Source organism: Elephas maximus, chromosome 15 (assembly GCF_024166365.1).
Source record: "Elephas maximus indicus isolate mEleMax1 chromosome 15, mEleMax1 primary haplotype, whole genome shotgun sequence".
In the NCBI taxonomy this organism is placed as follows: domain Eukaryota; kingdom Metazoa; phylum Chordata; class Mammalia; order Proboscidea; family Elephantidae; genus Elephas; species Elephas maximus.
Window position 1 is genome coordinate 47,855,822 of NC_064833.1, and position 23,761 is coordinate 47,879,582.

Sequence of the window (23,761 nt, forward strand, 5' to 3'; positions counted from 1 at the left end):
GAGCAGAGTGGAGGGCAGATCTAGAGGGCAAAGGGAGAAGAGCCAGCTCGTGGGATTGAACCCTGGTTCAAACACTGATTAGTTCTGTGACTTTTGTCAGGTTATCTAGCTTCTCTGTGCCCTGGCTTCCTCATCTGTAAAATGGGAAATGATAGTATCTACATCATGAAGTTATTGTGATGATTAACGTGGGTAAAACACTTAATATAGTGTCTGGTACATACGAAGCACTGACCATTTGTATTATGACAAGAACCTAGGTTCTATTCCTATCCACAGAGGCACAGAGACACTGAGTGGAAAACACAAGCTCTCAGACATCTGATAAGTGGCAGAGGCAGAATTCCAGCGGGATTCCAGAACCCAGTCTAGTGAAACTTACATAGTCTTCAAAGCCCAGTGCAAATTCATCCTTCCAGAAAGCCTTCCCTGACCACCTCAGCCTAGTGTCTTTCCTTCTCTGAACACTTCCAGCACATATGGCTCTACAGCTCTTCTGTCTGGCATTATAGGACACAGTGTATCATGGTTAGAATAACGACCACCCCAAGAAAGCCTGCCATTTCTATTTTCTTTTCCTCTCTGCTTCTTGTTCTGGATACCTGTCCTACTGCCCTCATTCAAAATCTCAACACCCACATCTCCACCCCACTCCATACTTATCTCAGACCTTGATTGAACCTGCTGCCTCTGACTTGGTCTTTAAATTGTCAAACCCACCCCTTCAAAGCCTTCACCCTGTGCTGTTTTCCATGGTCCCATGAGTGGGGTGGTCACCCAGGTGCTTTGGATGGGACTACTTGTAGCGTTTCCTCCCTCACTCGGAGAGGAAAGAGTAGATACTCGTAAACCTCCCTGCCCTAATGTGGGGCAGAGGAGCTATAGGGCAGTATGTGCTAGAAGTGTTCAGAGAAGGAAGCACAGTAGGCTGAGATGGTCAGGGAAGGCTTTCTGGAAGGATAGATTTGCACTGGGCTTCAAAGGCTACGTAAGTTTCGGTAGTTAAAAACAGGAACTGTCCTGCTCAGGAACAGCCCTTACCTATGCTGGGGACAGGCAGAGGGCAACATTGTCCAGAAACTGCCTCCCGTTGGTGAACTGCCTCAGTGCTTATGTGTGCAGGTGGTGGTGGGGGGTGGGGAATCCTCTCTTCACATAAATTGCATGTCAACTGCAAAACCGTGGCTGTGACTGTCACCTCACTTACCAGTGTTTTTCTTGCAGAGCTCTAATTTTAATGCAGAATTTTCAGTGAAAGTTTCTATGGCTTTGATTTTCAGATTTCAAGACCCTCTGTTCTGTGGAAATCAATGTTATTGATATCAATAATCAGATCCCCATCTTTGAAAAATCAAATGTGAGTAGTTGCCACCTTTTCTTTTTTTCTTACTTTTTCATATTACCTGATCCCTACTTACTGCTTGACAAAGACCCAGACAGTAATTAGGAAAAATACCAAGGTTCACAGGTAGCCTTGCTAAATGTACCCAGTAACAAATCCAGATACCATCTTCTGTGGAAATCTTCAGGGAACAGTAACATTTATTGTTATCGTACTTGGGAATGTCTGTTTATAAACTTCAGCCAACAGCCCATTTGTACCAAGAATTGCTTAAAAGCCGCAACCACAATCTTTGTCAAATTGAAAGGATTTGTATGGCGGCTTGTGGTTTGTTGCTCTAAGTTTTGTGTGTATCAGGGCAGTAAATAGGCTACTAAACCCAACCCACTGCCATCGAGTCTGGTAGGTCTCAAATAAGCATTTTTAGTAAAAAACAAAAACAAGAAAAACAAACAAACCTTAATTTGGAATACTGAAAATTTAAGCTCATTTTGGGTAAGGGAAAAAGAAAAGAAAAAAACAAATCTCTAGCTTAAACCAAAGAAAACCATGCTCAAGACATTTGCAAGAATTAGGAGAATTGGTCAGTAGGAGTCTGAGAAAAAGATCAGTTTACAACATCAAGAAAAATGGGAATTGCTGTTCGTTTATTATTTACGTGGGCTTTAGACTTGGTGGTAGTTTTATCAGTGCTTCTCTTTACAGCAATGTCTCTATTTGTTTATTCTGAAGCTGAGAGAAGCCCATTTAACTAAATTGTTGTCATGTTTGAAGTCAGTTGTGAGGCAGTCCAGAGCACTGGGATGACATTCATAAATCAAAATAGAGACAAGGCCATGGCAAAGAAAGGGCATTGACTTATGAGGGGGCTTGGGGCAATAAGAGGTGTGACTGAACGTAATTTGTCTAACAGGCACTGAGATTAAGCAAGCATGAAATGGAGTACATTGCTTCTCAGCCTCCGTTCTCTTGGGTCTTTTATTCTTTCTTTGTGTCATGATTTTCTTGCATTACAGCTAAACAGTATTTCTTAGATTGAGGGTAAGAATCCTCTTTTGGGGGTTTTCTGAAGAGAAGGTAGTCTCAGAGCTTAGAGATCAGATCTGGGCTATAGGGGCAAAGTGAGCCTGCTTCTTTCATTGCCATGGTCCTCTCCTGGACCCCATCTGTTACCATCTTTGAGATCCTGATGCCAAGAGAGATGACCTGGGGGATGTTCAGTGAGGAGTGGGAGATGGTCCAGGCCAGTGATTAGGAGCACAGGCTTTGGAGTTCAAACAAACATGCATTTAAATCCCAACTGAGTGACTCATTTGCTATGTGATCCTGGGTGGGTTTAACCTCTCCAATCCTGGTAAAATGGGCAAGTAATATAGCTACTGTGCAGGGAGTATTGTTTTGCTTGTCTTTATTGAGCACTTACTGTGTGCCAGGCATTCAGGGGCTTTACGTGCATCATCTCTTAATCTTCATAACAAACATGAAGTAGATTCTATTAGCATTATTCTCTCCGTTAGATAGACGATGAAACTGAGACTTAAACAAGTAACTTGCTTCAAGTCCCCAACTAATAAAAGGCTAACGTAGGATTCATACCCAAGCTGTTTGGCCCCAAAGTCCAAGTGTTTCACTACTATGCCTTGGCTGATTTAAGAGTTAATTAAAATAACGTATGTAAAAAGTGCCTGCCACATTGTAGGTACTCAAAACATAGTGGCTATTTATTTATGTCTTTACTATTATAATAATCCTTCACATGTATTGAATGTGGGAAGGGGAAATCTTTTTCAGAATCCTGACAGTAGCTCTCTGAGATGTTGTGTTCCTTTGTCAAATGGATACCAGTCCAATGTATATGATATGAAGTGCAACGTATTCATCAATAGGAAAAGCATGCTTGATAAATATTGATACAAACCATGACATATTTTCATTCCAGAACCAAAGAGACGAGTTTGTCCTTTGACAATTTTGCTTGATGACAATAGGCATTCTCATTGTTTTCTTCCCTGTTTTCTCCTTAGTATGGAAACTTGACTCTTGCTGAAGACACAAATGTTGGGTCTACCATCTTAACCATCCAGGCCACTGATGCTGATGAGCCATTTACTGGGAGTTCTAAAATCCTGTATCGTATTACAGAGGGTGACAGTGAGGGACGATTGGAGATTGACACAGATCCCCACACCAATGCTGGATATGTCAAGATTAAAAAGGTAAATAGCCCACCTGATGGAATTTGTCTCTTTGTGTGTTAATTTACTTACGATAGCATGAGAGCCTATAAGCGGAGGTGATGTATTAGCAGTGGTGTCTCAAGTGTGGCAATGGCTCTGGAAACATGCTTAGTCATCCTGTCCTCCTGAAAGATAGAAAGCCAGGATTCTAGTCCGGGTCTTCACTAACTGACCAAGTAACCTTTGCAGAGGGAGGTAGGGTTGCCACATAAAATGCAAGACACTCAGTTAAATTAGATTTCAAATAAACAATTTTTTTAGTATATGTATGTCCCTAATTTTTTTTTTTTTAATGTTGCATGGGACGTATGCTTATTAAAAAATTGTTCATTGTTTATCTGAAATTCAAATTTAACTGGGGGTTCTGTAGCCTTATTTACTAAATCTGACAATCCTGGAGGGGGTTACTTGACCTTTCAGGGTTTCACTTCCCCCTTTGCAAATGTGGGGAATAAGGCTAGATGAGCCCTATGGCTCAAAACCAAAACAAACAAAAAACTTTATTTTAATGATCCTAAAACATAATCTTCTATAAACTCCTCTTGAATAATGACTAAAAAATTTGTGGGTCTCTTTTCAATGTTTAAAGGCAAGTTTATTGTTTTATTTCACCTGTTTCCCCAAACCTTGATTTTTGATGGTATTGCTAGACCCTCTGGCTCTTTCTTTTGTCTCTTCCACTGTAAGGACTGGGTAGTATAGAGGCAAAGTCTTATATGCCATTTCCATGCTTCCTTATACAGGATGGCCCCAATCCCTTCATCTGCTCCTATTTCCCCCACCATGTACCCCTGAATTATTGACCCTTTTCTCCATGGCTGCCTCATCTGTGCCTTAGGGTATGTAGAGGGTTTACCATATGACTCAATGGGAAGCAGCACTCAATCCCGTTCAATATACTAATGCTTTCCTAGGAAACAAAGTGAAGTCTCCCTAGAAAAATGGGTCAAAGTGACAGCAGTAGAGGGTCTGTAAGTGTGGTTAGTGCTGAAGCTTTGCAGCGCAGCGTGCTAGAGGCTGGCAGAGAAGACTCTGGAGGACAGTTTTCAGCTGGAAGGAAGGAAAGCTGAAAGTTGTTGTTGTTTGGTGCCGTCGAGTTGATTCTGACTCATAGCGACCCTATGTACCGCAGAATGAAACACCGCCCGGTCCTGCGCCATGCTCACAATCGTTGTTATGCTTGATCCAGTTGTTGCAGCCACTGTGTCATTCTATCTCATTGAGGGTCTTCCTTTTCTTCGCCCACTCTGTACTTTACTAAGTACAATGTCCTTCTCCAGGGACTGATCCCTTCTGATAACACATCCAAAGTATGTAAGACATAGTCTTACATCCTTACTTCCAAGGAGCATTCCGGTTGTACCACTTCCAAGATAGATTTGTGTGTTCTTTTGGCAGTCCACGGTATATTCAGTATTCTTCGCCAGCACCACAATTCAAAGGCATCAATTCTTCTTTGGTCTTCCTTGTTCCTTGTGCTGCTTTCTCATGGATATGATGCAATTGAAAATACCATGGCTTGGGTCAGGTGCACCTTAGTCTTCAAGATGACCTCTTTGCTTTATAACACTTTAAAGAGGTCTTTCACAGCAGATTCGCTCCAGTGCAAGGAATCTTTTGATTTCTTTACTGCTGCATCCATGGGTGTCGATTGTGGATTCAAGTAAAATGAAATCCTTGACAACGTCAATCTTTTCTACATTTATTATGATGTTGCTTATTGGTCCAGTTGTGAGGAAGCTGAAAGTAGTGGTTAAAAATGAAGACAAGATAGAATAATGCCAGTCTCAGAATTCTGATCTCATCGTTACCATATTACCATATTACCTCTGACAAAGACCCTTACTAAGTTTTAGCAGCAAGAGGATCCCAGCTTGTTCCCACTGGGGGTTAGCAGTAGGTCAACTCAAGCTATTGGCATTCTTTATGAGCCTAGCATTTGGGGAAGGTGCCATTTCAACTTTGCTCTCAGCTCACGGCTGTCTTTATGGAGGGAAGGGAGCCCAGAAGGAAAGGATAAAGGAAAGGGCTGTTTTTGGAGTTTGCAGTGAGTGGCCAGGCAGCATACTGGTATGATACTTTTGTGGAATAGAGGTGGGGTGGAGGGGGAGGCAGCTGCCTCCCATCCTCCCCCGAGACCAGAGCTCTCTAGAGACCTAAGGTAAAACAGAGGGTATCCCTGTGTGAAAGACACCCACACGTCAATAATTAGTGGCTTGCTGTGAACTCATCTAAGCTGATTTGGCCGTATGTGGCTTATGTGCACTTTTGGGGAAATGTTGGTAGCCCAATGATCAGTAGTAGGTAGCCTCCCACACAATCTTGACACCAGGAGGCTATTACAACAGAGCAGGCCTCTGACCAAACTCTTCATCAGATCCTTATTTTGTACATGATTGTTTTCCAAGTGTCTAGAATCTTGCCTGACACATAGTAGAAGTTCAAGGAATATTGATTGACTGAATAAATAATTGAATTATTTCCCATATACAATTATTAACAAGCAGGCACCAAAAAAAAAGGAAGAAAAAAAGCCACCATCCCACCTATTCTTTAGACCCGTGAAGTCCCACCTCTCTGTCTCGCAGGTTCTGTGGTAACAATATTCTAGTGAGAGGATTTATCCAGCCTTCCAGAGGGAGGTGATCCTAGACAGAATCTGGAGCCCTGGGACTCTGAATGGCATAGGTTGCTGGGCTAGCCAGATGCTTATACCTCTTCATGCAGTGGCCAAGAGAGATGAACTGTATTTTTAACCAAACTGCTTATCTTGAGCACCACTTCTTGAGCACCATTTATGTGACCCAGAAAAGTTATTTTTCATGGTCCTTTTGCTAATTAATAAACCCCGTAGTGCTGATAGAGATAGTACTAGCTAAAAACCTGCAGTAGTTACCTCTGGCGTGTAGATCCCTGATTAGAACCTTACAAATACCGAACAACCATCAACGCTGGAGTGTGGAACTGAATTAGTGTTGTTGTTGTGTGCCATGGAGTTAATTCCAACGCACAGTGGCCCTATAGGACAAAGGAGAACTGCCCCAGAGGGGTTCCTAGGCCATAAACCTTTACAAGAGTAGATTGCCAGGTTTTTCTCCTGCAGAGCTGCTGGTGGGTTCGAACTGCCGACAGTTCTTTGGCTGGCAGCCAAGCATTTAACCATTGTACCAGTAAGGCTCCTTGGATTCTGGCTCAGAGTACACCAAATGTTAGCCAGCTGCCCATAGGATGTAGTGTAAAACTACGACAGATGTATGTATTTGCGCTGTTTTTATTGAAGTGTTTTAAATAAATTATAGACTCTAATGTGGTCTCTTGTGTATGACTTAGCCTTACTTCTAAGGCCCTGCCCTTTAAGCCATCAGGGTACTATCATTGCTTTGGAACCATTCTGTCAATCACTAATTTTAAGAATTTAAATTAAATTTCTTAATCATAATTCTATCAGCAGCTGTTCATCCAATTTGCAAATTTGCTAACCTCTGGTAAAATTCGCTAAGGAACCCAGGCCACAGAACCTCAGCCCACCCCATTCCACGAACCACTTCCGCATACGTCCTCCCTCTGAGGGAGGCACAGCAGAAAGACGCCCTGCTTTACAGAAGAGGTTCAGGCCCACAGGGAGGCTCAGTCAGGTACCCCTGCGAGCTGATGGCGGAGCTGGGAACTTGACTCCAGCTCTGACTCCTCTCAAGGCTGGTGGGGCCACTTATGGCTTCTATGACCTTGGACAAATGATGTAATCTCTCAGGCCTCAGTTTTTCAGTCTGCAAAAAACGGGTAAAATGGTAGCACCTTCTTAAAAATAAAGAGATACTGGAGGATTGAATGTAGATGATTAAAAGCAGATGATAATCAACAGGGATTAGTCAAGGATAATCCTCTTGAGGTGGGGATTCACCTTTGAAGCCAAGTCAACAGAGCAATTTCATAGCGACCCTACGTACAACAGGACAAAACACTGCCCGGTCCTGCGTCATCCCCACAATGGTTGCTATGTTTAAGCCCATTGTTGCAGATAGTAAAACTCAATAAATGTTAGGCAGTATCTTAATTCTGATTAAAGAAAGGATTAGAAGCCAGGCTTTCTGCTTCTGGGACCAATGTGCTTTCCCCTATTGCCTAAGGGGGCCAAACTTGCCAAATCCAGGGGTCAAACGGTGCACAAGTGGTACCTCTGACTCAGGATCTCTCTGAGTGCTTTACCACGTGCCCCGAGGATATTTCACCAGGCCCCCGTTGCTGTGCAGTCGACTCCGACTCACAGTGACCCCGAGTATCAGAGTAGGACTGTGCTCCACAGGGTTTTCAATGGCTGATGTTTTCTGAAAGTAGATTGTCAGGCCTTTCTTCTGAGGTGCTTCTGGGTGGATTCAAACCAAAAACCTTTCAGTTAGCAACCAAGTGCGTTAATGGTTTGCACCACCCAGGGATTCCTAGTGATGTTTAGGATTGAGTAAATTTTGGAAATGCTATATAGTCTATATTTACTGCTGCCCAGAGCTCTGACCTGTGCTGTTTTAGATAGATCCTCATACCCACTGTGGGGGTGTCAGCAGCAGGAAGGCTATTTTTTTGAGGCCTGCCTGACTCACCTATAATTCTCCTGGGACCTCCTTTCCTGCCACCATTGACATGGTTTCATTCTTTTTTTAATTTTAAAACATTTTGGTGCTGCTCCGGTACGGCTGGTCCTTTTGGGTTCTCAGTTCATGACTTGTCTTCAGTCAGCCCGGGAGTCATCTGGAAAATGACTGTGCATGCTTCTTCCTCATCCTTGATCATTGGTGAAAATGCTAAATACCCCAAGTCTCAACCACTCTCTCAGCACTTTATCTCTGCCTCCAGGTGGCATCTAAATCGCTGCGGTTGGCCTTTCAAGCAGTGTGTGCAGGAGAGGAATTGCGGCACAAACTTGTTTTTGTTTTTCAGTTTATTAGATGAATTTTTTTGTGCCAGACAGGACCCAAGGCCGTCCCGAGAGGCCGAGATGGCTCTCTGGACTTGGCTTTGCGGTGCGTCCCTATCTCCGGGAAGAAGACGCCCGTGGCTTGCCAAAGATCCCCCCGATTAAGCTCTGCCGATTACCACCTATGATTTAACACTTTCCACCTCTAATTCTTCCCTTGGAAGATTTGGTTCAGTGTTCTTCCGGGTGTGGAAGTGGACAGACTGATCAACTGCAGGCTGCTCTTTTTTTTTCACATGTTCTTCCATTCAGTAAGGTCCTGGGGTGGCACGAATGGTGTGCACTTGACTACTAACCTAAAGGTTGGCGGTTCAAACTCACTTAGCAGCACTGCGGAAAAAAGTCCTGGTGATCTGCTTCCGTAAAGATTACAGCCAAGAAGCAGTCCTACGGAGCAGTTCTACTCTGTAACACACGGGGTTACCATGAGTCGGAATCGACTCCATTGCAACGGGCTTGGTTTTTTTTTTTTTTTCCCCTAGTCAGTAAACATTTGATAAGCACTGACACACACTCCTAACTGGTCTTCCTGCCCTGGTCCCCATCTCCCCAAATCTATCCTTCACATGGCAGAGCTATCTTCGTAAAACACAAATCCGACCTTGCCAGCCTGTGCTTAAACACCTTGCTCTGCTCGTCAAGGATCAAGTCCAGACTCCTTAGCTTGGCATGCACAGTCTTCTCCCATCTCCTTCCGCTCTCTGCCTCACATGTTCAGTTCCGGTAACACAAGCTGCGTCTGGTTCACAGACACGCTCTCATTTCCTTACGCCAGGTCTTGCTTGTGCCCTCTGGCTGCCTTAAATGCCCTTCTCTCCCCATCAACTCCCTGAGGGGTAGGCTCTTGGTAGGAGCAGCAACAAGGATCTCCGTGGAGTCATCTATATGTTTTCATCTTAGTTCCATCTCTGGTAACTAAACCTGACCACCCTTCCTTGTCAAGCAGTTGGAGACCAAGCTAGATATGGCGGCAAGATTAGGGAAGCATCATCCCCACACGCTTCTCCACTAAGGACCACAGCCAGAGGAAGGGGAAGCATAGGAGGGCACTTAGGACCTCATTGGTGGTAAGGATAGAGTGTGAGGCCTCCACTGCCTAAGCCATACAGATAACTGTGCTGCCTCTGAGCCTGGGCTTGGATGGACAGGCTTAAAGATAGAGCCACATCCTTTGTCCACGTCGCAGGCTTATTTGGGGCTGCTGCCTTCCTGTTCTGTCTGCCAGGCTTTTATCTCAAGTTGATGCCACTGTTGTCATCATTTGATATAAGCAGTGAGTCCCTGAGAGGCAGAAGCTCCAGCTTGGGCTCCCTCCCCAGGGGAAGAGCTCTATCAGGCCATGTGGCAGTGATCAAGGGGTCATCTGGTGGCCATGTCTTACAAGACGGTGTTTATCGCTATGGAAACCTCTCCTTTCACATCTTAGCTGGCTTACAAAAATGATTTTGAATTTTATGTCCTGCATATTTTAACCAGTGTCAACTGCTTCTAATTTGCTATCTCAAATGACCTTGAGTCTTTACATGGGATTCTCTGTCTTCCACATGAACGATCTTTCCATGGCATTTATGAACTAGAGTTTGGGTCGTGATTTTGTGTGTGTTTGTGTGTGCACTGGGGAGAGGGGTTTCTGGTGAGAGGGTTTTCTCCAGAATCTCTTCTTCACTGTAGCCCTCAAAGGTTAAGTCTTCCCAGTTTTATGTTTTCTGACTGGCAAGGTCTGAGTACTGCATGTCAGGGGGCAGTGAGAAGCAAAGATGAATGTGGTGCAGTTCCTCCTCTCAGGAGCTTATAGTCAGTGAGTATGTAAAACGGGTGACCAAACACTTAAAATACTGGTCTAGGCACTACGAGATTACAGAAGTTGTAGAGCTTGTCCACGTGGGGGTAGCGGGTGGGCATCAGGGAGGCAGATCTGGGGAAGATGGCGCTGAGGAGAGAACTTCAGATGGGGGGGGATGGGCAGGCCGAGCCAAGGCTGTCAGGGATGGATTTTTCTCCGCACGAATGGATATTGTCATTTCTGTTTAGCAGATGAGGAACTGACATAAACTAAAGGACTGACTGAGCTACTGAGAGGTCCCAGGTCCTCTTGCTTGGAAGAGTGAATAAAACAGTGCAGTTTCCATAATCCATAATATACCTTTTGGGCTTTGCTTTGGTTACTTCATCTTTTGGAGAACCTGGGTCCCTTTGAGAATCTGACAAAAGCTACGTGGCTTCTCCCCAGGAAAAAAATCCACATATGTATATGTGCACAATATTTAGATTTTAGTTCCCTGGGGTTCACAGATCTCTCTCCCTAAAGCCCTTTAATCCCAGTTAGGAGCCCTGGTGGCACAAACAGTTAAGTGTTCAGCTGCTAACCAAAAGGTTGGTGGTTCAAACCTACCTGGCAGCTCCTCAGGAGAAAGATTGGCAGTCAGCTGCAGTAAAGATGACAGCCAAGAAAACCCTATAAGGCAGTTCTACTCTGTTCCATGGGGTCACTGTGAGTTAGAATCCACTTAACGACACCCAACAACAACAGGAAGCCCTTCTGTAGGGGCCGTTCCATTATTCAGGAGGTCTTTGTGTTTAGGGTTTTTCCCCCATAAGAATCATGGACTCTATGACTTGGGCCGGATCTTAAAAGCTTTGTAAAACCAACTACTTCGATGATATTTAAATCTGTTCTATGCTTGCTGGCCACGTGTTCTTTAAGACTATGTTGCAACCTTCCCACGTTGGGAATTTATTGCTTTTTGAGGCAACTCTTTCCATCTTGAGTACCCCTAACTGCTAAATTCCTCCTCATACTAAACCAATACTGGCTGTTTGATTCGCATTCCTGGTTGTGTCCAGCGTGGTCTGGAACAAAAGCAGATCATTTTTTTTTTTTTCTCTCTCTCTGCTCGCCAATTCCACCTTCTCTGTGAATTTAAAGTCTTCTATTTTGTGGCCTAAGTTCTGAGGTCCCCAGGAAATCGTTCTCCGTATAATGTGGAAATCTCTATATCAGCATTTCCCAAACTGTTTTCGGAGAACTATCTTGGGAGAATCCTGATCAGGGTTATGTCTACAGGCACGCCAGGAAAAACGAGGCTAAATCTTGTTGCTCACTAATAAAAAAATCAGTTGCCATCTAGTTGATTCTGACTCATGGTAACCTCATATGTGTCAGAGTAGAACTGTGTTTCATAGCGTTTTCAATTTTCGGAAGTAGGTTACCAGGCTTTTCTTCCAAGGCACCTTTGGGTGGACTCCGACCTCTAACCTTTTGGTTAGCAACCGAGCGCATTAACCTTTTGCACCACCCAGAGACTCCTCACTAATATACCTAAATGTTATTCCCAGCATCTCAGTAAGTGCCTGTCATATTGCAGGGGCTCAATAAATTTCAGCTGAATGAATGACATGTCCCACTGTTAAGTAAATTTGAAGAGTGCTGCATCCTGCTTCCTCTTCTTGGAGAGTCACAAAGTACATTAGCATATTAAAAGCTCTGACAAGTCCTACAATGAAGACTTCAGTTCATGCCTCTGTTATTATTATTCCAAAAAGCAGGTTTTTGCTGACACTGGATTGAGAACTGTTGCTCTGAATGAGAGTTTTTAAAAAAGCATAGGGAATGAATCTTTTAAAGGACCTTATCATCCAAAATTAATTTTTCCTCTTTTTTTTTTTTTTGTACACAGCCTCTTGATTTTGAAACAACACCTCTTCACAACATTGTGTTCAAGGCGGAAAATCCTGAGCCTCTGGTGTCTGGTGTTGAGTACAATGCAAGCTCTTTTGCCACATTCAGGCTTTTTGTGACAAATGTGAATGAACCACCCCTATTTTCCCAACAAGTATTCCAAGCAAAAGTCTATGAGAATGCAACGATAGGCACTAAACTGGGCAATGTGACTGCCAAGGATCCGGAAGGTCTGAATATAAGGTAAAGGAGAACAGTGCTGGGCAAGTCTGGTTGCATGCTGCAACCAAGGTCACCGGGGAGGAAGAGGGGGCTGAGAGGGGCAGAGAAGCTGGCCCGACTCCAAGTCTGTCCCTTAATGGAACAGCCAGCAATCTGAAGTGCAGTGTCCCAGTGCACATGGCATTTGGCCTTGGTTCAGGCAGGTGTCAGTACCCTGGCAGAGCATTCCAAGGAGTGATGGTTCATCCATGAGAATCCAGGCTCAGACAGGTGGGAAGCAGCATCTTGCTTCCATTTCAGCCCACTCATGGCAGGGTCCCAGCTGAGAGGTGAAGAGTTCAGGAGGCGGGATTCACCTTCCAGGGATGGGCTAGTCAGTGCCAGGCTTTGTGTATGAACCAGTCATGTGGGCTGGGATTGGGGAAGGGTTTTAGTCCCCTAAGTTGGACCAGAGTTCTAGACAGAGAAAATAAGACAAAAGCTCAACTAGAGAGGCCAAGCTACCTGACGAGGTGAAGGGAATCTTCTGGATGTAGAGTACACAGGTGCCCCAGTTTTTCAGAGAGCAGGTCTGGGGCAGCAGGAGTCATTTCATACCCAACCCTGGAGATGCTAATGCTGAGACTGCAGACCTTCTTTGTGCTTGGGTGAGAGTTGAGCCTGTTGGGGTAGGTGGGGGCATCAGGGATCCAGCAGGGAAGGCATAGAAAGGCAGCCTGGTTCTTCTGGTGATCTTCATTTACTGGGTTTATTCAACAAATATCGAGCCACTGGGCTCATTTTGGAAGAAAGCAATGGATAAATATTTCATTTCCCCTCAACAGAGCTTATAGTCTAGTAGTGGGTAAAGATGAATAAAGAGGCAATCATAATTCGGTACTAAATACCATGACAGAGCTATGAAGGCACTTGGAGGAGGTGACTTCTGATCTGGATTTGCAGTGTCAGGGAAGGCTCATGGAAGAAGTAACATCTAAACTAAGACCCAAAGGATTCAGAGGAGTTGAGCAATAGAGATACGTGTAGGGAGAGGAAGGGAAGAATGATGCTTCAGGCAAACAAATGTGCAAAGGTCAGAGGTGAAAGAGCATGGGAAATCCTCAGGACTTCCAGAACTCTGGGAGGCCCATGGAAGGACAATGGTTGCGTTCTAGTGACGGTTCCACTACTAACTCAAAGATGACTATGTGCAAGTCTTTTGACCTTGCTGTGCCTCAGTTTCTTCACTTATTAAAAATGTGATAGTTAAACAAAATGTGTAAATCATTCCATCTTAGAAATTCTCAATTATTTTCCCTAAAAATGTATAATAATAATAACTTTTCCCAGGATATATCTGTGTATGAGTATATCCATATCAATAGCTATAACATATTTAAGATCATGTAATTAGTAAGTGCACAGGTAGAACTTGAATCCAGGTCTTTTGCTGCTTTTGTATAACATTAGCCCTACTGTCTCTGGCATACCAAACATTGTAGCCTGACTTAAACCAAAGCATGTGTTTCCCGAAGTTTCTCTAAACATTTAAGGGAAGTCTTGTCTTCCTCTGAGCTATCACTTAGGTACTTGGAATGAGTTCTAAGGCCTTTTTCTGATTGTCCATCAAGGAGTAAGGTTCCCACCTGTTTTATTCTTTAACCTTTTCCCTAGTTTCATAAAGACAAACATAAAAGTGAAAGAAGAGTAGGGTCTACATTGTATAGCTTAGTGTAGATATGACTGCATGTATCAAGAGTCACAAATTATGATGTGGGGCAAATGCTTAAACTTTTACAACCATTTCTTATTTAACAAATGCATCTACCTACATCATAAGAGTGCTATAAAAATCAATGGTCAAAGACAATGAATAAAAATTTGAATTTATGAGTGAGGAAAACAAAAATGCAATTTGTTATGAACACTTAAGAAAATTCCTGTGATGGGTGAAGGCAAAGGTATGACATATATTCCATGAAGGTGAGGTCAGGAAGCAGAGGAAGAACCAGCGAGGGGACATGGGAAGGGGCATACTGTACGCTGTAGTCCTGGGCAGCAAATAAAAAAAATGTTTCAGGAATGAGGAGTAATCAATAGCTCTTGTGCTACTGATAGATCAATTAAGAATTGAAGATGAATTGGCATAAAAAAATTTATAAAGAAAATGTTCCACATTCCACTTTGGTGATTAGCACCTGGGGACTGAAAAGCCTGTGAGTGGCCATCTAAGATACATCTATTTGTTCCATCCCACCCGGAGTAAAGGAGAATGAAGAAAACAAAACAAAAGACCCAAGAAAAATGCTAGCCTCCAACGACTGCCCTGACAAGAATCACAAAGAGGGTCCTGAACAGAGCAGAAGAAAAACATAGAACAGAATTCAAATTCATGTAATAAGACCAGGCTTACTGGTCTGACAGACACTGGAGGAACCCCCGATACTATGGCCCCTGGACACTCTGCTAACCCAGAATTGAAACCATTCCCGAAGCCCACTTTTCAGACAAAGATTAGACAGGCCTATGGAACAAAAAATAGCATATGTGAAGAATGTGCTTCTTAGTTCAATCAAGTATGCGAAACCACACGGGCAGCTCCTGTCCAAAAGCAGGACGAGAAGGCAGGAAGGAACAGGAACTGGATGAGTGGACACAGGGAATCCCGGGCGGAAAGGGGGAGTGTGCTGTCACAATGTGGGGATTGCAACCAACGTCACAAAACAATATGTATATAAAATTTTGAATGAGAAGTTAACTTGAGCTGTAAACTTCTACCTAAAACACAATTAAAAAAAAGAACTGAAGATGAAGGCTAAAAAAGAAAAAAAGTATTAGGGGGTGAAAGGGCAACAAGTCAGCCATTTATTCTCAAGTAATTCAGAAAAAAAATTCTTTGTACTGTATTTGCAATGGTTAAGCCCTTGGCTGTTGATCAAAAAGTCAGAGGTTTGAACCCACCAGCAGCTCCTCTGGAGAAAACACCTGAGAATCTGCTCCCATAAAGAGGACAGCTTAGGAAATCTTATGGGCAGTTCTACTCTGTCCTATAGGGTTGCTGTCTGTTGGAATCGACTTGATGACACTCAACAACAGCAACACTATGTTTGCAACTTTACTATAAATTTGAGATTGTTTCAAATAAAAATTGGGGTGAAAAGGAATTAAAGATGACTCCAATGTTTTTAGCCTGAGAAATTTAATTCATCTCTTTGTCTTGGCCCCACAAACTTTGAGTCCATCAGCATCCTGTGGATCCTAATCCAACCCATCAGCAAATACTACAGACACTTTTGCTGGAATACATCCAGAATGCACATACTTCTCCCTACATCTGCCATGGCCCAAGCCACCGTCACCTTTCTTCTGGATCCATCTTTGCTCCTTTTATGCTCCCACCCCACTCTAAGTCTATTTGCATATTTGCAGTGCTGTGGGCAGAGAGATGCTTTTAAAAAGAAAATCTGATCATTTGATTCCTGTCTCGAAACCCTAGAAGATTTCCCATCCTGAGTACAGAGGATTTCTTGTTCATCACTATGAACACAGCTTAATACATGCAGTACTTGGCACATAGAATATACTTTCCAAAAAACTGGAAAAAATTAACTTAATTATCTAACATGCCATAACTTTTCAATCATTTTCTTGTTCTTGGAGACAGGTTATTTCCAGTATTTTATTATTATAGAAATTTTTTTCCATAACCATTCTATGTCATTCTTTCTTAACTTCTGTTAATTTTTTTTTTAAGGAAAACTTTCCAGAAGGGTGATTATTCAGTCTAAGAATATGGACATCCTCATGGCTATTATGTGTTGGTTTCCAAAGGAAACCAATTGGTTTTCCTTGGGTTTTTGTGTTGTCCTTCTCAAATTTATCTTTCACTCAGCCACATTGAGTTCCATTGAAAACACAAATCTACTGGTCACCTTCCTGCTTAACACCTTTAGATGGCTGCCCATTGCTTTCCATGACCTGGTTCTCTTCAATTTCTTCCGCCTCATCTTTTGCCATCCATTGCTTCCCGTACATATCTCAACACTACTGAAATGCCTGATTTCACAATACCCACCAAGCTGTTTTTTACCTCCTCTGCCTTAGTTCAGGAAATCCCATCTGCTTAAAGTGTCCATTCTTCTTGCTTTAAAAAAAAAGAAAAAAGAAAGAAACCCAAACCAGTTGCCTTCAAGTCAATTCCAACTCACGACAAACCCAGGTGTTTCAGAGCAGAATTGCACTGCATAGGGTTTTCAATGGCTGTGATCTTTCAGAATTAGGTTGCCAGGCCTTTCTTCTAAGTCTTTTTGCTTTAGTTAGCATTTATTCCTTCAGAAAGACATCTCTGATTTTCATAAACTTGGACTCTGATTTCCATAAACATTTTTGAGATTCCATAGGGCTCCTTACTTTGTATTTATCACATTTAATTGAAATTATCTGGCTAGGTTACATATCTGTCTTCTCTGAGATCCCCCTTTGTAATCTCCTCCCTTGGTCCACTGCCTGATATTTACTAAGCCCTCAATGGGTCTCTGTAAAATGATGGAATTCACTGTGCCACCAGCAGCCTGTGTGTATCCACCAATTTCACGCCACGTCTCCAGCATTGAGTGTTCAAGTTTTCTCATTTCCTTGTTCGTTTTGGAGGAAATGGCTTGCTAATAGATTTTAAAAGATATCTCCAGTTTGCTTTAATTTGAATTCTTCGGTTACTAGATTTTTTCCAGTGTTTGTGACAATACCTTTCCCCATAAAACAAGCACAACCACCACCTCATAAGGACGAATAAACCCTCCTTTGACATTAGGCGTTACTGGTATTAGATTATTTTCCCTTACCTATATTATAAATAATATACAAATGATAATGCTTACCTGATAGTATAATGATGTATAATATATTTTCACGTTTTCATGCGGAGTAATATAAGTTTTCTTTTTGCTCTCTTCACTTTATGAAGTTATTCCCTGAGAGAAGACAAGAGAGGTTGGCTCAAAATTAACCCTGTCACTGGTGAGATCTTTAGTGCGGGGAAGCTGGACAGGGAAACTGAGAGTCTATATCGGGTACAAGTTGTGGCCACTGAAATAGGTGAGTAAAAAAATAGAGATGGGGGGCAGATGGAAAACTTGAGTGGGCTGATTGCCACAATATTAGTACCTTGAAGTGGAAGAATACAAAAGTGAAGAAAGTGCTCACCCCTCTTGGTTTTGTTAAAGATATGACCCACCCGTGCACTTGAGAACGCCTTCTTTCGGGTAGGTAGTATCTAGAGGCCGGCCCGGCTTTTGGGGTGCTGCTCACTCTCATGGTTTTCTAGGGACTACAGCTTCTTCTAGGATGGTTCTCCAGTCCCTGGATAAACTCTCCCCTCTCCCTTCTTCTGAAGTGGTTGTGGTGTTTCTCCAGGGAGTGGGTAAGTGGGGCCAGTGGTGCCCTGCTAACTGAGACCATTATTTTCTCCTTCAGCCTTAAATCGCAGTCCCTCGGGCCTCATCGTGTTTGAAATGGAAATGCTTTAATTCAGTATTCTTACATTTCCATGTGTGTCAGAAACACCTGAGGAGCTTGCTAGATAGAGAGACTGGGAGTCTGACCCCCGAGATTCTGATCCAGGTGGCCTTGGGTGGACTTGGCTCTCTGTGTTTAGGTGGAATGGGGTGAACTTTTGAGAAGAAAGGGTATTACATAGATAAGCCAAGGATGTTTGAACAATCCTCATGTAATCTTTGCATCTTGTTCAGTTCAGTCATGGTGATATATAATGCCTACCAGTTCCAAATATAGAGTTCTAGGGAGTTTCCAATATTAAAAACAAAAAAGCCTCGCGGAAACATCAGACTTACCAGTTATAAGGCTGGAAAGTAAAACATTGAGTTTCTTCTCATTTAAGTGGATTTGAGTCAACTTAGAATGGGAGTTCTGTTGATCTTATGATGATCAGAGGCTATAAATAGTTGGTAGATACATCTGCTTGGTTCACAAAATTAAAAAAGAGAGAATTGAATGAATTATTACTAGATAAATATAATTTTAGATGCAAAAATAAGCTCAAAATGTGAATTCCAGGGTTGGGAGCTGGAAAGAACAGAGAAAGGAATCCTAAAAATGAGTTCTGCATACAAAAAGATTAAGAAAAACGAAAGCGTGGTAAAGTTAAACCAAAAAGGGTAGGAAGAAAAACCACGTGCCAGTTTTGGAACGAGGATGTGTGAGCTGGGTGGGCCTTGCTTTGGACCAGGCTCTCTTTCTCCCTTGCTTGCTTGCAGTTAAGCACATTCCACTTCCATGTTGTATACGTTTAACTCTTGATTTAAACCTCCCAATTAACCAGCAGGAAGTTTCTGGCTGAGTCTGTAAATATGTATCAGGGACGTTTTGAAGTAATGTGCGTAAAATATGAGTGCAGCTTTTGGCACATAAATCTTAATTATTATTATTATCATTGAGGTGTTTTAAGCAGTAATGAAACCAGGTCTTTTGATTTCAAAAGCACGTCTTCTTTCTACCACCTCGCTGCTTGAATTGTAATTTTTTTTTTTTTAAGAAAGGGAAATGTCCTTTCTTATTAAAAACGAGTTTTGTCATGGTGCAAATGGTTAACACACTTGGGTGCTAACCAAAAGGATAGGGGTTTGAGTCCACTCAGAGGTTCCTTGGAGGAAAGATGTGGTGATCTACTACTTCTGAAAGTCGGCTATTGAAAACCCTATGGAGCCGTTCTACTGTGCACACAGGTGGTTGCCATGAGCTGGAGTTGACTTCGACAGCAGCTGGTTTTTCATTTTATTAAAAAGAAAAAGGAAAGAGTTGATAAGTGTTTCAATCCATCCTCAGGTCACTCCTCCTTGGCATCTGTGGCGAGTTTCCACCTGACCCTAATGGATGTGAATGATAATGCCCCACGGCTGGCCAAGGACTACACAGGCTTGTTCTTCTGCCATCCCCTCAAAGCACCTGAAAGTTTAATTTTTGAAGCCACTGATGATGATCAGCGATCATTTCGAGGCCCACAGTTTACGTTTGCCCTTGGCAGTGAGAGCTTACAAAAGGACTGGGAAGTTTCCAGAATCAATGGTGAGTTGTCACAAAGTACATCGAGAAAAACACGGATGGATGATGGGATTAGGTTTCATTTCCTATGTGGGCTTGCAATACTGATCACAGAGCTTCCTTCTATGTTCTAGGAAAGAAGCTTGTGTTGTGAAACCCGCTCAGGGAAGCTCTCCAGAGGGAAGAATGCCTTGAGCTTTGGAGGGAGGAAAGAGTGTTACCACACAGCATCCCCCTGAGTGTAGATGGAGAGCCGGACAATCTGAGCAGCATTTGCTAATTTCCCAATGAGAAACAGATGTCATAATAATTTTTAAAAACAGCTTTAGTGAAATATAATTAATATACAGTAAATGGCCCATGTTTAAAATGTACTTTGTAAGAGTTGATATATGTATACCCCACTGAAGCCATTACCACAATCACGATAGTATTTCCATCACCCCCCAAAGTTTTTTCATGCCCTGCTGGAACCCCTCCTTCCCAAGTCTCCCTGCCCATCCTCCAGGCAACCACCAATGTGTTTTCTGCGACTATAGATGAGTTTGCATTTTCAAGAATTTTAGCTAAATGGAGTAATACAGTATGTACTCTTTTTATGTCTGGCTTCTTTCACTTAGCATAATTATTTTGAGATTTAGCCATGTTGTTGGTGTTGGTGGCATAGTGGTTAAGTGCTATAGCTGCTAACCAAAATGTCAGCAGTTTGAATCCACCAGGCCCTCCTTGGAAACTCTATGGGGCAGTTCTACTCCGTCCTATAGGGTCGCTATGAGTCAGAATCGACTAGACGGCAGTGGGTTACGGGGCTAATTATGGAAGTGTGGGCCGTAATAATTTTTAAGTATAAAAGCATTTCTCCAAATTCTGGACAAAAATCTAGGCAAATATACGAACAGGGGGAGGGTATAAGAGGAATGAATTACAACAAGACCAAAACCATCTTTAGAAATTTGAGGCTTCGTGTTGTTTTTTACTCTTAATTTTCTGTAAGAGAAGGAAAAAATAATAAATACTGTGAAAATCAAGTAGAATATCATTCATCCCCTTATTTCAGGACTTGATGGGATTCTGAGGCCTACAGATGTTATGGCTTATCCAGTGGCACATACCTAATGAGTGGCAGATTTGAAACTCAGGATCAAGTCTACAGAAGCTCCGTTAGGTAGTCTCCAATAACCGTGCTATATATTTTGTATCTCATTTCTATACAGCAACAATGAATTGACGATTTATAGGATGCCTTAGCTCTTTTTTTTACATTATGAGAAAGTACAAGTACAGTGACAGAACTTTGGATGCCTTCACTCCACAGCATACCTAACCAATTCCCAGTCAGCCTTATTCTATGACGCAAAGACAAGTTTTATTCCTGGTGATCCAGGGTCTGAAGTTGTGTTTTCATGTCATTCATTTTTTTCTTGTTCTGACAGGCACTCATGCCAGACTTTCCACCAGGCACACACACTTCGAAGAGAGAGTTTACGACATCTCAGTCCGCATCAACGATATGGGTCGGCCACCCACGGAAGGGACTGTCTCTTTACCAAGTAGGTATTGCAGGCAACTTAGGATGGTGTCTGTCACTATGGGTAGTTTGAGGGAATTCTTTTTTTTTTTTGATGTAGAATTATGCAAATATTCACTTAGAAAAGTATACTACAAATACTCTTCTGCTTTCCAGTTACTTTCTGCACATGTGTGGAAGGAAGGTGTTTCCGGTCAGTAGGTTACCAGCGTGGGAAGCCCACTGTGGGCATGGCAGTTGGTATACTCCTGACCGTTTTCTTGGTCATTGGTGAGTATAATTTCTCAGATTGAAGGGCTCCTTTCCTGAGCCTCAGAAACATGAGCTTACTTCAGGGTCTGTCTTCCTGGGCTGGTCTGTATGGCAAATGGCAATGTAAGCAATAGCCAAGGATATAGATCACCAGTAAACCATATCAAATGTTCTTGGTTGGGAGATACTGCTTTAATACTGCCCTTTACGCATCATCACCTTACTGATTAGTTGGGAAATATAACATAAGATGCTTTAAAGCATAAATTGTTGTATGTTATGCCTAGTTGCCAAGCTTTCATGATGAAGGAACAGGAAATGCAGCATCTGCTCCCTTGCTGTGTGTCAGCCATGGTGCTTGATAACGGGGTTACAGGGATGGGCAAGATGTACACAGACCCTACAGTCACCGTTAAATATTCTAGTCTGCCATTGTTTGAAGAGGTAGATGTTAGCCTTACAGTGAAGACACCTACATACCTGAAATGTCGTGGAGTTTCCCTTTCTATATTTTCATAGCTGTGAACTCTGATTTTTTATAGCCCCAGATTAACTCCATTGTATCACAGCCCTGACTCTGCCTTGGCCTCCAGCTTGGGAAGACAGCAAAGTCCTCTGTTCTAGCTGTTTCATTTTTTGTGAACAGCTCAGTGTCTACCATAGTAATTACTCTCTCTTTACTGTTGTCCTCAACACCAGTTAAAGACTGGAAATAGATACTTCATCAACTCATGTGCTCTCAAGTGAAGGGTTTGGGATACATAGGAATAGAACTAAAGGGGTTTACACAGCTTCACATCTTTTCTCTTTGAAAAGAACTGTGGGGTTTTTCTAAATAGTCTTAATTGTTCTTGCAGAATCTGATCTTTTCTCATACCATCCATCCTATAACATTAGACTCTGTTTCATGGATCTAAAAGGGATCTCATTCCCGTATACCTGTCAGTCCAAACTCCTTATTATGACCTGGAAGGCCCTTCATGGCATGGCCTCTACCCATCTAAACATGTGCATGGCAATCATCATGTCTGCCTGAGAAAAATTGCCTGGTTCTATCAAGGAATGGAAACCCTGGTGGCGTAGTGGTTAAGTGCTACGGCTGCTAACCAAAAGGTCAGCAGTTCAAATCCACCAGGCGCTCCTTGGAAACTCTATGGGCCAGTTCTACTCTGTCCTATAGGGTCGCTATGAGTCGGAATCGACTCGACGGCACTGGGTTTGGCTTTTTTTTTTTTTTAATCAAGGAATATATGACCTCTGTAACTTTTCTTACCTAATTTGCTTTCTAGCCTTGAAAGAATGTTTCAGTTTATACACCAAGTAGCATTTTCTAACACAGCCATTTAATCTCATAATTTTACCACAAGTTAAAAGTTGGAAGAGTTTGGGGATATATAGAGATAGAAGTAGTGAGATCTTACCGTTTCATATCCTTACCCTTTTAAAATTAGGGTTGGGATTCTTCAAAGATTCTTAACGAGCCTTTGAGCTACTAGTCTTTTCTGTCCTGATTCCTCCTGTAAAGTTACTACCAGGTTAATTTTCTTAAAACAACTTCCCTTTTTCATATCAGTCTCTGATTTATAGTATACATTTAGTGTTAACATATACAATCTAATTTTATAGGCGTTCAGAAGTGGAAGAAACCAGAAGCTTTAGGTAGTCTACTCAAGGTCTCTCAACAACATAGGCAGGAGTCATGGAGAAGATACAAAAGAAAATATGATACTTGCTGTGGACCCATGGAAAGTAGGCTTTTGGTAGGTGAATAGTCACCTACGCCTGGCTGTTCTGATTAGACTGCTCCTTCTAGGGAAAGGGGAAGAAGAACTGGAATCGGTATTTATTGAGTGCATACAAAGTTTAGGAACTCTGTCATATGCCTACGTACTTATTTTATTTAGTCCGTAGAGTAGGTGGGACATTAGGTCATATATTCCTTGGTAGAGAACCAGGTTAGCCATGTTTTGGAGCTTGGTACATACTTACTGAAAAAAGATAAGTGATAAGCTTGCTTGTCCAAGATAGCAAATACTTGGGGTTCCTTATTCACCAGGGCAATGAAACTTTGTTGAATCACAAACAAGAATGAAATTACATGAGTTATTTTTTCCTACGATGATAATACTTTATAAATGAATGTGACCGTACATTTTTAAGATTCCATCTATTTGACCATGAACTTTCTCTTTTAGGTATAATTTTAGCAGTTGTGTTTATCCGTATGAAGAAGGATAAAGGCAAGGCTAAGACTGAGAATGTTCAGCCATCTGAAGTCAGACCTCTGAGCAGTTGAATTTGAAAAGGAATGTTCGAATTTATGTACCAAGTAACATTTCAATAACACAACCATTTAGTCCCCTAATTTTACCTTTCATCCAATGTGTGTATAATTTTTTACAGCTATTCCCCCTTGCCTTCTATTATTTTACTACTCTTAGGTATTTCATGTGCTATAGATGCTAGAGTTATTTTCCATTTTCCCATGACATTTTTC

The 23,761-nt window shown here is 42.3% G+C and overlaps 1 protein-coding gene across 1 annotated transcript in view; it reads left to right on the forward strand.

Moving 5' to 3' along the window:
• The window catches only part of CDH17 (cadherin 17), a 68,841-nt gene extending 45,281 nt beyond the window's left edge, over window positions 1–23,560 (forward strand). Inside the window, exons 10-17 of the mRNA XM_049853898.1 lie at window positions 1,281–1,357; window positions 3,367–3,558; window positions 12,226–12,470; window positions 17,392–17,522; window positions 19,269–19,508; window positions 20,918–21,034; window positions 21,169–21,282; window positions 23,460–23,560. Coding sequence (XP_049709855.1) covers window positions 1,281–1,357; window positions 3,367–3,558; window positions 12,226–12,470; window positions 17,392–17,522; window positions 19,269–19,508; window positions 20,918–21,034; window positions 21,169–21,282; window positions 23,460–23,560 — 1,217 coding nt within the window. The remainder of the gene's footprint in view (window positions 1–1,280; window positions 1,358–3,366; window positions 3,559–12,225; window positions 12,471–17,391; window positions 17,523–19,268; window positions 19,509–20,917; window positions 21,035–21,168; window positions 21,283–23,459) is intronic.
• Window positions 23,561–23,761: the final 201 nt, after the last annotated feature.